Here is a 17966-nt window from a genome sequence, read left to right as displayed (position 1 = left end):
TCGTGCTATTATGCGTATGCAGGTGGGACAAAAAGTCAATCTATAAAAGTGTAGGAGAAAAAAAATGACGGCCACACAAAAGCATACGTGAAACGGTAATAAGCTCTGACAAACATGCACTGCTTTCTGTCAACACTACCTGAACATGAAGACCTAATTACTCTTTCAAGGCTACTTGCATGACCTTCAATAGGTTGGTATCTGTCCCTGTGTGCAACAAAATCATCAGTTTAAAATGTGAAGTTAAAAAAAATAACAAATTCATTAAAAATAAACTAAGAAATTGAATCAAAAAGAGAAAAAGTCATTCTCAGTTTTGTAGAAAGTTTATTTGAGCTTTGATCTTCACAGGAACATGCAACATTTATTCAGATTTTATCTTTATTTAGAAGAGAAAGGGTTAGAAATTTTATTTATGTAAAAAATACAACAAGCAAATATCAATTAGCAGCTCAAACTTAAATACAGACACATGAAGAATTAAACGCTGCAATTTAAGCGACCCTAGATATTTATTTTTTATCATTTACCGACTGCAACATGACACGCATTGATTTCTAAGCTTTTAACAACACAGTAAATGAAGGTTAGCTTTAGCAGAATAAGAATGAATGATGCAGCTCTAACAACAGAGTCGGGAAGCTGTTTGTAAAAATACTGTTCTCTTACATTTGGACAGAGAGAAAAGGCTGACCGTGTCACCTCCTGTGAAAACTTGTTACTAGTGGTTCAAAACATTTTTAGACGTAGACGTCACTTAACATCAGAGCAGGTTTCAGTATTCCCATCAATTAATCTTCCAAGATTTCAGCTGGATAATAAACAGAATATTGAAATAGGATGCTTGCTTGCATGTAAAAAAAAACAAAAAACAGGTTAGGTTACATCCTTTTAGTCTTTTTTTAAATTATTATAATTATTTTAATAACCCGTCCTCTCCAGGAGAGTCATGCTCTGAGTGCTTTGTTGTGCCAAACACATTTGCTTTACCAAGGGGAGCACTGTAGACTCTCTATAACCTTATTTATTTACTTTATTTTTTTCATTATTCACATTATTATCAGAGTGGATATAATGCCGGAGCAGACAGGGGGTGAAGGCCAGCTTGGTGATAGAAAGGAGAAGAATGCAGGGGAATAGGTTTACATCATTTTGAAACGGGCATAAAGTCGTCCGTCTCTACTTGTTGCCGCAGTCGGTGCAGAGGATGTCTTTTCCCTTGGCTACGAAACGCTTGTTGGACAAACTGAGGGAGCACCTCTTACAGTTGAAGCAGTATTCATGCCAGGAGCTGCCCTCATAGTTCACCACATTCACCCCTTTACCAAAACCTGAGAGGAGAGAAGAGCAGAGGGGAGTTAGACCGTGTCTTTGGTCTACCTTTGTGTGCCACCTGCTGGTCTTGATCAGTAAAGACATCAGCTGTATTTGAACTGCCTTAAAGCACATCTGGATCCGTCAGATGAAAAGTCACAAAACACCTTAAAATCATCTAAAGATTTAACTTTTATCTTCAAATAGTTATTAGGGGGTTTTTTTAACGAGGCTTTCATGGCATCATGTTGTGAGGCCCCCCCACCTACACCTCTCTTTGCACCTTTGACTCTCTGTGTCATCCTTTAAAAAGCAGCTTCATCTGTTCATGCAGGTGTTTGCGTAGTGTTTGTGTGCCTATGTTGCTTTTGGCATGTGCCGTTAACTATTCTTTCTCCGGAAAAGTGCTATAAAGATAAACTTCCCTTTCTTTCTTACTTAATTGGTAACTGGGTGCACTCAGTCATAGTTATGGTTCTGGTACAGCTTCCATTTACCTGTTGTGTTTATTTTAATGCCACGAGTTTCACTAAGAACTCAGATCTCAGCTGAGATCTGTGTTTACTTGTTAGTCAGTCCGGTCTTTCATGCTGCAATATCACAGACTGTATATGAAAGAAGGGTGTAGCCACTGTGATGCAATAATATTTGTTGCAAACCCTTTAGCTGAGTTTTTTCTGTCACACAGCAGATACTGCGTACTACACCAGCTAACATGTCATTCGCATGGTAAAGCGCAACCTGCTTTAACCTCCTTTTGACTCTAATAGAGCCATCACTTACAAAATAAACACCATGTTGTATTAAGAGTGAGAACATGCTCTCATTGTGAAAGCGCTGGTGTTTAGAAGGAATTCAGGTGTAAAGCACTAAACACTGGCTTCAGTGGACTGGGAATAACACAACAATGGAGGACATTGAGGCGAAGGCATACCTGCTGCTCGGTCTATGGCTTTTTGTCAGACTTGGGATAAAAGAAGAGAGTCAGTGTGTAGCCCTTTCCCTCATTGCCGGGACAAAAATTGTTTTGTTTGATTCTTGTGAAGAAACCGCTTTCATGACTTATCCAGTGCCATCACAGGCTACTACCACCTAATGGAAAACCTTTAAAACCTGAGTGGAGTCGAGTCAAGCTCAAATGGATCAGACAGCAGCAATCTCACAGATGACTGCATTCTCAGCGTTTGTAACGAGTAAAGCTTTTGTCATACAAAAATTAAATGTGTGCTTCACTAAGGTAGAGGCTGTTTTACATTTTTACTCCATTTACTCTTTTTTAATGCCGTTTGACTTTCAGTTCTATTTATGCTAACCTGTGATGGGGTTCTGGCAGCCGCTGCACTTCTTGGCCACGGAGGTCTTGTAGCAGTCGACACAGAAGACCTGCTCCTGGTGGTTGGTGAAACTCGTCCCTGCCAGAGGCTTCGCGCAGGAGCTGCACACGAAACAGTGGCTGTGCCACGGCTGGTCCTGGTAGTTCACTCCTCCAGAGGTTATAGGCTGGAGATAGAAGTTAAGGGATGTTTTAACATCCAATTAAAATCCTCTTTGAGTAGTTTAATTACTGTTAAAATAAAACTCTCCATCCGAGATTTGTTTAAATGTTTTCCTTGGGTTTATTTTAGCCTTGATTTAGAGAGGACAGTGGGGAGAAGGCAGGAAACTGAAGAGAACAAGCAGGTTACAGTAAGCAGCCTCTGCAGTAGCACCATGCATGGTTCGCCTGCTCAACCCAGTGAGCTACAGTGGCTTCCACATTTGTTACATTTAACATAGTTTGGTATGAATAAAATAGTCGAGTTAAAAGTACAAATGAAGAAATAATTTATTAATAATTTGGTCAGTCATTAGTGTAATGGGGTAAAAGGCTAAAATGCAATTAGGCTGCGGATTTCCCTGACAGAATAAAAAATTATCCTAAGTATCCAAAGATTAAGATTTTATGAATTATTGCACTATTACAGCCTGCTTATTAAAGGAATTTTGACATGTCAAAGCAAATAAAAGTAAAACAATGAACACAATCCTAAACATTTAAATGGCAGCGTGCCTGAAATTGCTATAAAAACGTGACTTCAAAGTGATCTTGGTGATAAGAGGATGGCCTGGTTCCCTGTGTGAGAGAAATTACCTTTTTGCAGCTCACGCAGTGTTTGGCGAATTTGTCATCATAGCAGGGGCTGCAGTAAACGTCACTTCCTTTGGAGAGAAAATTCTGTGATCCTATTGGTCGTTTACAGCTGTAACAGGTGAAACACTCGTCGTGCCACGAGTTCCCTTTGTACTCCACGCTCTCTGTTCCTGCAGGGGAGAGGAGAAGGATTATTACTGCTAATGCTGAATAAATACAGTAGTACAGAGGACATTTTTAGGCCTGCGTAAGTCCTTTTATTTAACAATAGTTTGACACTATAATAGTCAGTACACCCGTACTGCCCTAAATCATGTATATATTTAGATGTCCTGATAAAGAAACTCTTTTGAAAATGAGTTTTTCCAGCCAACTCTTTGGTCTTTTAATCACACAAGACAAGCAGATCAGTGGGCCACCCTCTACAGAGCATATCGTACCCGCCAGTATGGGTTTATAACAGCCGTGGCAGCGTGGAGCATCCTCTCTGGAGCAGCACTTCCCACACATGATGCGGTCATCCTTGGTGCTGAAGGGCTCCTTAGCCAGAGGCTTGTAACACTTTGCACAGCGGAAACACTCCTCGTGCCAATATCGGCCCTTGTGGCTGAGCTCCTGATGGAGGAAAACGGAGAGTTTTTGTTTTTTGTTTTTTTCTTTTGGATGACAGCTGCACACAGGTGGCAGGAAATACCAAAACTTCTAAGTCTACACACAAAAATGCAGCTCGATAAGACACCTTTGTTTCCACGGAGATGGGACGGTGGCACTCGGCGCAGGAGTTGGCACAGAACTTTGTGTGGCAGCGAACGCACACCGGCCTGCCCTCGTTACGGACGAACCTCTTCCCCCCGAGGTCCTCGCGGCAGTAGAAACACTGCGAGTTTTCCGCCATCGTCAGGATACAGTCCCACCTGCAGCAAGAAGAGAACGGAGGGAGGAAGTAAAAGCCCTGCCCAGCAACGGCGGTAAACACCGCGCTGGTTTTATGACTGCAGATAACAGTTCATATTTTATGATTCATGGGTCAAAATGGATTTTAGTCGTTTGTGGTTTCAATTACGAACTTTTGGTCCTCACCAAACAGCACATCATTGAAACCAATCACAAAATTTTAAGCATGAGCTCATTTTAAACAATCCAGCTGCAACTATTATTTATTCTCATTATGGATGAGCCTCCTGATCATGTGCTTCATTAATCAAATAATTTCTTTCTTACAGTTCTTAAAGCAACTGCCATTTTCTGCCAATTCATCAAACCATGGGTTATTTTCTTCTTATGTTCTATATGCAAAAATCTTTGAAAAAGATAAAAAAGTTAGATGATTACAAGGATTGCTCGGAGCTGAAATTTCTCCATAAAGGACATAGAGCATAACTATTCACCGCAGCTCAGCTCTGTGGGATGTTTGAGCAGCTGGTGAAACTAAGACACCATCAAAGAGGAAATCAGAGGCTGAACTAAGATTCTGTCAGCTCACAGCTGCGTGTGAGCTGTGTGTTATTCGAGCTGATTTCTTGGATACACAATGACGTATCTGTCTTTTCTGGTATCTGTCAGTGTTTCTGTGTACCTATGTTTACAGTGGTTGTGCGGTGCGCTCGCTTCCTCTCCATTTATGCATCTTATCTCTTCCTGTTAAAGCAGCTCCTAACTGATAAGTTTGACAGCAAATTTTACAGCTGATTTGGGAAGCAGATGAATTAGGCTTTTATTTGCTCTTGACTTCCTCTTCCTTCCTCTGGTAATCTATCCATCCTCATCTTTGTATTCCCAGGCCGTATACCTGCCCTGTTTCAGGGACGTGTCCAGATGTGAGGGTTTGAGTTGGCACTTGTATTGTGTAATACTACTTCCTTGTACTCCACAATATTTTAGATGCATGCATTGCACTCCATGTCATGCATTATAAAGCAAAACACCGATTCTTTTCTTTTTCAGCCATCATTGTCCTCTTGCATGACCCAGTTTGTTTGTGTTTGGTTTTCTCCAGACGTGGTGCTGTGCATTGTGGCCAGACGGCTTCACTTTGTTGTCGTCTGTCGTAAGGTTTTGTGGTCTATTGAGATGCAAATTTGAAAACCTATGTTATGCTGCTATGATCTTTTTAGAGAGAAGAGTCTTTCTCCTGGCAAAACTTTCAGCCAAGTGATACCTATCTAATTATCTATTATTCTATTATTATTAATTGCAAATATTAATGTTAGTAATATTAGTAGAATCTCACAATTGTAGCCTTCCTGAGGACACTTGGACCAACATTTGTTACTTTAATGGAGAATGAGGAAACCAAGAAGGTCATTAGGAGAGTAGAAGCTCTGAGTCAGTGCCCCGTCTCTAAGGAAACGTATCTGGATCCATATCAAATCCTAATGGGTTCTTCATTTGCCCGTGCGTCATATCTGCACCAAGCTTTCTGAAATTCTGTTTGCTAGTTCTTGTTTAATCATGCTGACAAGCAGCACTGCAAACGTTGGCACACTTGATTTCTCACACTACAGAATCCAGAATTCACTCTCCCTAAAATACAGCACACATAAACTCCCTAAACATAGAACCAAAATCACCACGTTGACCAGCATAAATCTGATCACAGAGCTGTGATTACAGGGCCAGAATTTCAGACGGTAAATAATAAACAACATGTTGGTTACAATTTTTTTTTTTTTTTTTTTTAAATCACAGCTACACAAAGGCACGAAAATATGGAAGAGGAGCGATCGCCGCAGTCTGTTCGCTCACTTATTTCCCACATCAAGTTCATGCTGCCCGACCACGAGGAATTCTCACAAACTGCTGTGAGACAAGTGTGTGTCCATGTGTGTTTGCACAGTGTGGTGAACGCATGAAGGAATGCCTGGCATGACTAATGTGGTGAGATCAGGAACGCTGACATCCTTATGACAAACTCTACACACACACACACTCCACTTCTTAAATGAACCACTCCCTTAGAAACCACAAACTATAGCGTTCACCTCCTGTATGGAGCGACATGTCAGCACACATTCACGAGGAAGTTCTCGTTTTAGGAAACTCCTTTCCCAGTTTGTCCACCAGCCATTTCTGTAGTGCATCAAATGTAAAGGTCATTTAACTGTTGTGCAACTGCTATATATACAGTTACTAGTCACTTTATTATGTGCATCTTGCTAGTACTAGGTTGGACCCCATTCAGTTCGATGCTAGTTCAGGGAGGCATCTGCTCGCTGACATCTTGGGGGGGCTGACACCACCATAAATGAATGGTGTGCATACATGTGCGTGTGTGTATGGCTGGGCCTGGCGATTGCTGATCCTTGCCCCCTGTAGGACATGTTCAGCAGGAATCAAGACAACACTTTTCTGGTCTCATATTGTCCAATTTTGGCAAGCCTGTGTAAATTATAGTCTTTGTTTCCTGTTCTTAGCTTACAGGAGTATCACCCTGTGTGACCTTCTGTTACTGTATTCCATCCACTTCGAGGTTTGAGGTGTTGTGCATTCAGAGATGCTCGTCTGCATACCTTTGTTGTAACGAGTTGTGTTGCCTTTTATCGGCTTGGAGCTGTCTGGACATTCTCGTCTGACCTTTGACATTAACATGACATTTTACCCCAGAGAACTGCTGCTCACCGAATATTTTCTGTTTCTCAGATCATTCTCTGTAAACCCTAGAGATGGCTGTGTGGGAAAATCCTAGTAGATCAGCCGTTTCTGAAATACTCAAGCCTGTCAGGCACCAACAACAAAGTCACCAAAATAAATTTCTTCCTCACTCTAATGCTCGGTTTGAACTTCACCGGGTCATCTTGACCATGTCTACATGCGTAAGTGCATTAAGTTGCTGCCATGTGATTGGCTGAATAGGCATTATTGAGTGTGTAGTGGCCATCACAAGAAAAACTGTTTGCAACTTGAAAACATTTAAAATTGGGATAAAATGAGCAGTTTTTTAACATTCTACTTAGTAGCTCAACAGTAATGTTACCATGGTAACATGCTGATTTTTAGTGAGTATAACACTAACATGTTTTGCTAAATGTCTCTACACACAGCTAAATTAGTGGTTATACTGGAAAAAGTGACGTTTTGGCCCAATGATGGTGCCAAAGGGAATGGTTAACAAAGCCATCAGCAGACATCTCATACAAAATCATAAAAAATGATCATCCCATAGGACCTCGAGAGTCTGTGCAAAAATAGTACAGACTATCATTTCACTTCCACAGAGGCCACACTTTCATCATGGCTAAAATACCACTTTTGAATAACTTGACCTCTTCATTCAAGCATCTGTTCTTTAGCTCATCTGGCAGACTCGTCAGCTCGTGCCATGGCGAAGCGCCCATCGTCCATCCGCAACTGACGAGAACCAGAATTTAATCAAACTCACATACGATGGGTCTTCGCCCAAATTATGTTCAAGATAACATTTGTCATTTCCTTTTTCTTCTTCTTTTTTCATTTCAACGCATAACTCTCAAGCTTCGAATGATTCAGTTACACCTAATTTTGCTCCTGGTGTAGTGAACAAAGTTGAACTGAAACCACCCAGCAGTCGCTTACATCAGATTGTCACCGCTAATGAAGAACAAACATCAGAAGATGGAAATATGGTGTTGTCACACATGTGGCACGCCGCGTGTATCCTGTGAAACAATGACGTTCATGCCTTTTATGGACGGAGTGAATGCTGAAACACTTTGATTGGGTGGTGTTCTGGATGAACTTGTCGTGGATAGAACTGTTTGCGAGCCTTCGTGAAAATTAGAATCTATTAAGAAGTCGTTATTTTGTGCAATAAATCTAAGCAATGACAAGCAAACTAAACGCTTTCTTTGTGAACTTCACACATTAGAATACCCGCTGAACTGCGATGGAGCTGGATGAGCTGCTAGTGTCAATGAGACATAATCGAAACTGATCAAAATGGTTTTTAATGTGTTTCAGCTCGTTTGTTTGCAAGTGATTTAAACTTTCAACACAAGTATTTTTGTTTTCCTCAGACTGGGAATGCTCATGAAAGCATATTTTTATGGCATAATTCAAAGTCTCAAATACAAGCAGATGAACATTTTCACGAAGTCTGGAAGGAAACTCGATTTTAATTTGTTGCCCAGTCTCAGGCTGCTGTTTGACAGACGTATGAGGCAGAGGTTAAAGGTGCTGTGGTTAATAAAGTTGATTAAATAACTTCTTTGTGGTCTCATCTCCTTAACAGACAATAAAGCTCTGAACTTTGGAGCGGAGATATATCTTCCCCTCGGTGGCCACCTCAATCATTACTCAATGGAGCAACCAGCAGCTGTCTGGTTTATTTGGTGACTGGGCGTGAAGAGGTTACTCATCTGTCTCCACTGGAAGAAAGCAAGTCCTGTCAGATAAAGGCGAGGTCTGGCATTTACCTGTTACCTCCTGTTTACCCTCCACGCTTCTTGACATTTTAATTCCTTCTCTTCCCAAACTAATAAGGATTCAGCTAAGATTTCCAGTGCTCTCTATCCTGCTCCTTTTCTCATTTTTGCTTTCACCTGCAGAGTCGAACTTTGTAAAGACACAGAACTCTGCTCAGCAACCGCATAGAAGGCAGTATTGATGCTTGGCTATGAGCACCATGAAATTGTTATCTGATGGGAGCTAAACAACGGCTGACAGGAAGCCAGGACTAAAATAAATGAGGTGTAACTGACGTCAGGCAGCTCCGAGTACACTGTTGCTGCACGTCTTTACTTTGTTTTCCAGCAATAAATAGCGCTGTGTAACGACACTGCAGCACATACACATCGTTTTCTTCCAGCTAAAGCGGCCAATTCGAAACTCAGTCAGATCACCACGGAAAAATTAGGCTGTGTCACGCAGTCACGGCTAAAGGCAGAGTTGAGGGCAGCGCTGCAGCCAAAGAAAGCTCATTGTGGGAATGTGGAGCTCTCCATAGAGTGACATTAGTTTGTCCACACTGGGTAAATTTTATTTTTTAAGACTTTTAGTTGGCATTGGCATAAGGCACTGGTGGTAAAGGCTTATTTTTCTTATTGACAGTAAATCAGCTCAAACCGGAGTAAATTATGTGTTCTTGGGAACTATTTAAAGTCAGATAAATGTAGGACTGTGTGTGTCGGATTGAGTCAGAGTAACGACAGGGCCCATGGTTTGTCTCACTTTTAGTAGTTTCTAAAAATATTGGTGCTGTAAAATAAAGTATGACGGGGTTAAGATAACCAGGCATGTTCGTAGAAACGGTTCATTGTTGGTTTTGGTCTTTTTATGGCAGTTGTTAACAATAAGAAGAGTGTCATCTTTAATCCTTCATGGACTGAGTGTTCAGGGAATAAAGAGAAGTGGGAGTGGACTTCGGCTGCATTAGTTTTAAATCAGTCTAAATCTTTTCCCCTCTTTCGGTTAAAGTTTCAGCCACCTTAGTGTAACGGTTACAAGTTGAAGCACTTCCTCCAACCCGAGCCTTCCACACTGTGTAAGCACAGAGCACGGAAAGGTGACATCATGTCATGTGGACGAGGAGAAACTCAGGCAAACATGTGGGGATGTGAAAGAGACAGCGAGTGCGCAATAAAGAAGCAGAGACAGACAAGAAATCTGCCAGTGCAAACATGACATAGTGTGGATTATTTTAGAGTGTGTACCAGCCGTGTGTGTGTGTGTGTGTGTGTGTGTGTGTGTGTGTGTGTGTGTGTGTGTGTGTGTGTGTGTTGGCATGAGCTTATCGCTCAAGAATGTAGTGGAAAAATGAGAAACAGGAAGTCTCCATCAGAACTGTGAAGCTGGCACAGTTTAGCCACACACACACACACACACACACACACACACACACACACACACACACACACACAGTGAACTGTTAATATGCTCGCCCATACAGACTGACTGTGTTAAACTCATATGTCATTAATGTAGATTCCACAAACCCTGGCTCAACTTACCTCACTCAGTATGTGCTGCAGGTGTGACCTCAGCGCTGACTTTTCTTTAAAAAAATCTCTTTAATCACGGACTTAGCACGGCAGCCAGTAGAAAACGTCTCCTAATGGGACGTCTTGGTGGTTTAAAAATTAGACGAGGAGGGCTGGAACAGTGACTGTTCAAAATATTAATCCTGTACTTCTCTGCAGCCTGCAGATAGCTCTGCTAACCTTAACATGTCTGTTGTTCCAATTTCCTCCCATTGTGGCATTGCTATGCAGATTTTAGTGATGGAATAGATAGCAAATTCTAATCATCAACTTGGATTCAGAAATGAGACTTTCCTCTGGTTGCACAGCAGGAAAAAACCTGAGTATTGATAAGGAGTCACTCATTGTTGTCAAGGCGAGGCACGAATGATGTTGCAGCTGTTGAGAAACTTGAGACCTTTAAAATGTGGAAGTCTAAAAGTTTAGCAATTTAATGACTATCTTCACGTAGAAAAAAAAGTTGGGTAACTGATGTGTATCGCATCATTGTGGCGCTTTTTTAGTTAACACAAAATAAGTGCCTGCAGGGGCCTCAAGTCTGAATTCATCATGCAAGTTTGCTTAGAAAAACATGTTTTAACCTCTGCATAAGCAGGAAGAGAAACTTTTGAAACTGCAAATGCTCACAGCATTAACCTATAAAGGCATTTAAGCATATATTTAATCTTGTTTCTTTCCTCTACATTAACAGTCGTAACAGCCTGACGATGAATAAACTATGAGGAACAGAGGGTTCTGGGTTTAAACCTTTATATGTGGAGTCTATCCCTGTGGTTCCATGGGGGTTTTTTCCATGAGTTCCAGTTTCTCCCCTATCTTCACAATATGTTCATTTTGATATTAAACCTCAACATTAAAGCAGATTAGCTAGCTGTGGTCTCAGTCACACAGGCTTAGAGACCAGTTGGCAATTCCCCTGAAAACCACCTTGCTAAAGAAATATTTGCATTCCCCAACTTGTTGGCAAGTGGTTGGTGTAGCTTGCTGTGTGTTTCTAGGTAGGTCTAAAAGAGAATGCTGCACCAAACGTTTCCGTGCGATTGCTTTGGTCACGAGCAGATTGCCCGGGTTGCATATAGTTCGCATGGAAGACACCAACTTACCTGCAGATGCTTACCAGCTGCACGATAGTAAAAGTCTTTCTGAGAAACCAAAGTAAATGTGCTGGTTATTGCAACCAACACATTTACTTTAAAGGGAAAATGTCTCCATTTACAGATTGCACCACACTTTTCACAGTTTCAGTACTGCTCTGTGAGCAGCTGGTGTTTGCAGACTAGTCTTCTGTAAAAACTGTACGCAACCTGGGTAATCTGTTAGTGACTAAAGCAATCGCAAGGAGGTTTTCTGTGCAGCACCATACACCTCATCACCAACTGGCTGGGAAATACACACTCTTCCCTAGCAACTAGTGGTTGCCAGGAGGTTGCCAACTGGTCTCAAGGCCTGTATGAATGAAACCTTGAATAGTTGTTTAATAAAAATAAGTAAAGAGAGTTCACGTTTTCAAAAAGTAGCTGCAGCTTTGTTTATATAAATTAAAGTTTTCAAAACACAAAGTGTCCATTTCTGGTTTACTTGGTTGAAGTTGTGTTATTTTAATGGCAACAATGGTAACAAGCAAACAGTAATACTTAGAATTTAACACCTGTAGCGTGAAAATATGGAAATTCAAAAGTTCCTAGTCATTTATTAAAAGTGTTTCTTAAAGTTTCTTCATTTGCATGGAGAGAGTTGACGTTAGCAACCATCTGCAAAGGTTATACAACAGTAATAAAATTATTTAAAGAAGATGAAAAAGGCTTTGGCAATCTGATCTGCGATATCTGAAGGACCTTGTATCTAGTTTAAGTGGCAAAAAGCCTCTGGCTGACTAAAGGAAACAAAGATAACAATCTGATTGGTGCCCTTGTCAGTTAGGTGGTTGTTCTAAAGACTTGGTTAAAGTCCTTTGGATTACTATATGATAGAGGCGTGTCCATGTCTGAAACCAACAAAATCAACAGACAAAAAGAATGCATTGCAGCACCGTGACCAGAAGCTGCCCTCATTAGGATGCAATGTTCACAAACTGGTTTGCTTAATAAACTACATATGTATACAACTACCTTGGACACAAAGATAAAACCATATTACCATATATTGTTGTTCAGATGGTTTCTCTTGCAAAAGAAGTGCTTTCTTTCAGTGAGTTTACACATTTGGCAGATACCTCACTGGATTCATTTCCTCTGCTATATTCACCAAGCAAAATATTTCTTAGAGCACCTTTAAGGATCACACTATAGCCTTATCATGGCCTAACAACACTGCAGTTAGAGTGTTCCAACCACTGATCCCAATCATTCTGGCTGAAAAATAAACATATTAGTGATTAAAGCTGGGCAGCAAGTTCAGCTAAACATTTGTATTCTAGCGTGGGCCACAAAGAAAAACCTGAATAACTGTTTTACCTGGCCCGGGTGAGAGCTGCATTCCAGACAGTGGGATAAAGCTGATACAACAGATCTGAGTGAGGTCAAAGAAACAGCATGTCCCACTACTACAAGACAGGCATGATGGCTTTACCAGAAGCTTCTGGTTAGATCCACTTAACCCACCTCGCTTTGTCTTGAGTTACACACTCCACTTTCTGCACTCATTTCTCCACTCAGTAACCGAGAAGATCTTTAAAGCAGGAGCTAAAATATGTCTGACCAGTTTATATGACATTTTCCGTGTGTGTGTGACAGTAAGATCCTCTCCACTCTGGCACCAGAGCAGTCCTGCTGGGAGGACTTCCACGTTACTGGTAAAAATTTAAATTATCTCATGATGTCTCAGGGGTTCTCCTGTCTCCAAACTGCTCCAGTCTCCCCTCATAAATCTCCAACCAACAAAATCCCTGCAAATCTCCGTTTCTAACCATTATTCCAGATTCTTACTCCAGCCACTCCTCACATGAGTCGAGTCATTTTTAAACGTCCAAACAGTTCCTGTATAAGTTCAACAGTTCAGCTGCTGTTTGCTATATTTCTCCATGTCTTCATTCAGATTTTTTAAAATACATTTTCTACCCAGGAGAATATTAGATAAAGGAATATTTTGAATATTTATTTTTTGAAATACTTCGAGTATCTTGTCTGTCAGAAACCAGGATTAGCGTAGCTTAGCATAAAGACCGCAAGAAAGGGGAAACAACTAGCATGGCTCTTTCTACTGGTTAAAAAAACTAAATGAAAAATAACTACGTTAAAATTAAATAAGCTACAGTGAACTCACCAAAGTTACAACCCAGTTGATATATTAGTAGGGCCAATATATCTGCCAATATTATGTAATTGTTGATATCTGATATTTAGACAGCTGATAAATTACAATTTAAAAAGTAAAGACGAAAAGGAAGAAACACCCTTCAAATGTGTTATTAGTGTTGACTGTGTAGAGTTTGTCCACCAGAGGGCCCTGTGCAGCTTCCCTGTTGGCAACCCTAGGTTAAAACAACCATAGCAGAGTCAGGGAGAGGGTAAATGAGTAACCCACAACATGCTTTAACAATATTCACAAAGGGTCGCTGCATGTTTGATTTGGCAACATTTTCGCTGCATCTGCTCCACGTGTGGAGCCGCTGTTATATAAATAAAAAATTAAAAAATAATAAATAACGAAACATTTTTTTACGTATAATCGAACTGATCCTTTAAAAAAAAAGTCAATCCTATCTATAGGATGTGATGTGATGTTAGACGCCGACTGCAGGGAGTTAGAAATAGTGTACTGTTAACGCTTGTTGATTGACTTTAACAACTGTGCAGTTATTAGTTGATGGTTGATTTTTCCTCTTCCCCCCCCCTAAACCAGATCCAGATAGGGTGAGATATAAGCAGATGCTCCACTGTGGTGAGCACTAAAGGGAGCAGCTGAAAGTTGTCCTTTCCCTGCTTCTGGTCTTTATGGCTAAGCTAAACCCTCCTGGCTCCTAGCTTTATATTAAACAGAAATGTATTAATGAGAGTGGTGCCACTCTAACTTAATGATCAGTGGGAAGACTGCTTCCCCTTTTCCTTAAGATATCCTTACTTTATTGGGTACACCTTGCTAGTACCAGCTGGGAAATATTCCCTTCAGAACTGCCAGTTCAAGAAACTAGTTTAAGATGTCTGTGAAGGTTCTCAGTCATCCAGGTCATCGTAGTCTAAGGAGCTTGGAAGAAAACGTGCCTGGACTTCTTTAAGTTGCTTGAAGACGTTTCACCTCTCATCCGAAAAGCTTCTTCTTTTTCTTCTTCCCCTAGAACTGAAGAAGCTTCTCGGATGAGAGGTGAAATGTCTTCAAGCAACTTAAAGAAGTCCAGATGCTTTTTCTTCCAAGCTCCTTAGACTAGTTTAAGATGGTTCTCCAATTTTGGTGAGCCTGTGTGAATTGTAGTCTCAGTTTCCTGTTCTTAGGAGTGGCACCCAAGTGTGGTCTTCTGCTGCTGTAGCCCATCTGCTTCATGGTTCTATGTATTGTGCATTCAGAGATGCTCTTCTGCATAACTTTGTTTATAACAAGCGATTATTTAAGTTATTGTCTGGACCACGTCTACACGCCTAACTGCACTGAGTTGCTGCCATGTGATTGGCAGATTAGATATTTGTGTTAAGGTGCAGTTGGGATGGCTGTGCCTCAGGAGGTAGAGCAGGTTAAATAATAATCAGACAGTTGGTGGTTTGACACTGAACCCCAAGCTGGTCCTGATGTGTTCATTGGAGTGTGAATGTTAGATAGAAAACACTTAGACATAGAAAAAAAAACACTGTGTGTGCGTGATTGACACATGTTGTCTAAAGCACTTTGAGTGCTCAAGTGGGGTGGAAAAGCAATTCTGTTAAGAAACCATCCATTTACTATTGAAAACTTGGGAAATTTGTAACTAATAAAGTGGCCCTCTTCCTTTCGCATGAGAAAGGTTTCCACATTCCCTGATCAATGTCAGCACACCCAAACACAACACAACAGGTTTTACTGGCTGCAGGACAAAAGGCAACACACACACACGGGAAGCTTTCTGTTTCTACCATGCTATCCATCGGAAATCTCTATTAAAAACTCAACTCTACTGTTCACGTGACCATTGGGGATCAATAAAAACAGAAGACCACAGTGTCTGCACCTATTTACATTCAATCCTATTAAAATCACAACAGGCAAAACACAACAGGGAGTTACCATGACGTGAAGGAAGACCAGCAGCATAAAGTTTTATGGGGCTGGGACGTCTTTAATGGGACTGAGCTCACTCTAATTTCTTTAACATGCTTAGAATTCAACTGAAAACTCCCCACAGTCGTGTGTGTGTGTGTGTGTGTGTGTGTGTGTGTGTGTGTGTGTGTGTGTGTGTGTGTGTGTTTGAGGCAGTGGAAGGTCAGATTTGGTTTTACACACTGTCTGTGTGTTTGCTCACAATAGGGAGTGATGTTGTACTCCATCATCCAGCAACAAAAGGCATCATTTCCCCATACCAACACAACATTCTGACTGTTTATTTAACCATGTGTCGGTATTTCAGCTTTATTTTTAGAACTGAAGCCTGCATGCGCATTTTAGATACATCTGTTAACACACCAATACCAAAGAAAAAAGTCTGGGGCGCTTGAATCCAGCTGGTAGAGCATATGCATCAATTACATGGCTACACGCACACGCATAAACGTTGGACAATGAAAAATAGCAGTACAAGAATTTTAATTGACCTCTGAGAAGCATTTTTTTGGCCTCAGAGGTTCCATCATTGGACGAAAAAAAAAAAGTCAGACTTCCTAACTGGAAACAGATTTCAGGAGCAGCTCAGGCTTTCACAAGTCAGCATGTAACTGTAGCTCACACACACACTCACACTGACACTAACACACACACATATTACACAGACAGCCAACGCCCCGGACAACTTTAAGCCTAGTTTCCTCTCCGGATATCAAAATGCTGCTTTGCAGATTAAGTGTAAATGAAATCATTGCAAGTGTAAGAGAGGAAGTGAGCTACAGGAACCAAAATGTAACCTGCTCTGAGTTTGCGTTTTTATTTATTATTAAATAAATTAAATAATTAAATAAGTAACTAAAAATCTGCAATAGTTATTAAAGACTAATAACTGGAATACTTAAATACAAAATAACCCCGCAGCAGCTACTCGGTCCCGTTTAAAATCCAGCTTTTATGAGTAGAGGCTGGGGTGGTCCGGTACAGAGGGTTAACAAACAGCGGTGCTCATCGGTCGGCTTACCGGGATCAGAGTGAGGTCTCCAGCGGTGGATGAGCGGCTCTCTGGAAGAAGCGGAACTCCGCTTCAGCGACGGCTTCACGTGTTATAAATACTGCAGCCTGTGGCCGCACCAACTCCAGCCAAACACCCACACCTCACACCGAGGCGCAGAGCTCAGCCTTCAAAATAAGAGCCCACGCCTCGAAAAGAAGAGTGGGTTTTCAAAATAAAAGTAAATATGAAGTTCAGTCAGCAGGCTTTCACTCAGAAATATTATGCCTTTAAATATTAATTAGATACAAATTGCGTATAAAGTCCACGACCTAGTTAAATGATGGCGCTAACATTTTATAAATATAATGCAAAAAAAATTTGCACGGTAGAGATTTTTATTTCAAATACTCCACAGCCGATCAACACACGGAGCTTGTCAGGAACTCCTCAGTACATTACATGTTTTGTTTTGTTTTAAAAAGGACAGTGATAAGTGAGAGTTACATGGCAACGCTACATACATTTTGCAATACACACAAAAACTTGGTTTCAGCTCTATAAACATAATCTAAACACACTGTAAAGATCAAAAGGATAAAAATTTCTCAATCATCTCATTTTGATTTGTCCTTTAAGGACTTCGTGCAAGCTACACTTAATCACTTATGAAGATGCTTACTGCAATTTTAAATATATAAATATACATATACCTATATATATATATATATATATATATATATATATATATATTAAACATACTTGGTGTCCCATCCTGCTCTTCATATAGCTGAGGATTGAGAATATAAAACTTGCTACATGCACATATATAGTGTACATCAGTCATGTGAACAGAAATGCTGTGAAAAACCAAGCACAGCCTTGATGCTTCCATAGAAATGTCAAAAGTAAGTAGCAGCCAGGTACTGCTAATTAGATGCACTTGGTTAAATCATAATCGGAGAGTGTGTGCACCTCTATAAAAAAAGAAATTTTGGCACTTTGCAGGTCTGTTGTATTCAGGTGTGTGTTCAGACACTGCCACAATCGGCCCAGGAGTGGAAATCCCAGCAAATTCCCCCCAACATCAGACTGTGCAATACTCTGTGAAACTGCAGAAAACCCAGGTGCTAAATCTCAGAGTCTGCAGGCCTTAGTTACATGTTAAAGTTCAAGACAGCACAATTAGAAAAAGAGGTATGACTTACTTGGAAAGCAGAGAGAAAGCTTCTTCTCTCTGAAAAGAAGGGTTTGTAAAACTGCATCTGAACAAACCAAGACTTTTATAACAATGTCCTTTAGAGAGACAAGACCAGTGTGGTGGTGTTTGACCGCAAGGTTCATATCACAGCAT

General features: G+C 40.7%; 1 protein-coding gene across 1 annotated transcript; it reads right to left on the bottom strand.

Annotated features, from left to right (window-relative positions):
* Positions 1–310: 310 nt before the first annotated feature.
* On the bottom strand, positions 311–16799 carry LOC100693791 (four and a half LIM domains protein 1). Its single transcript, XM_003446949.5, has 6 exons — positions 16643–16799; positions 4185–4359; positions 3886–4060; positions 3446–3615; positions 2628–2814; positions 311–1331 (listed from the first exon to the last, which is right to left on the bottom strand). The coding sequence occupies exons 2-6, from the start codon at positions 4338–4340 to the stop codon at positions 1180–1182; spliced, it is 840 nt and encodes a 279-aa protein (XP_003446997.1). The 5' UTR covers positions 4341–4359; positions 16643–16799; the 3' UTR covers positions 311–1179.
* Between the last annotated feature and the right edge of the window lie 1167 nt (positions 16800–17966).

Source organism: Oreochromis niloticus, linkage group LG10 (genome assembly GCF_001858045.2).
Source record: "Oreochromis niloticus isolate F11D_XX linkage group LG10, O_niloticus_UMD_NMBU, whole genome shotgun sequence".
In the NCBI taxonomy this organism is placed as follows: Eukaryota; Metazoa; Chordata; class Actinopteri; order Cichliformes; family Cichlidae; genus Oreochromis; species Oreochromis niloticus.
This window is presented reverse-complemented; position numbering and strand designations above follow the sequence as displayed.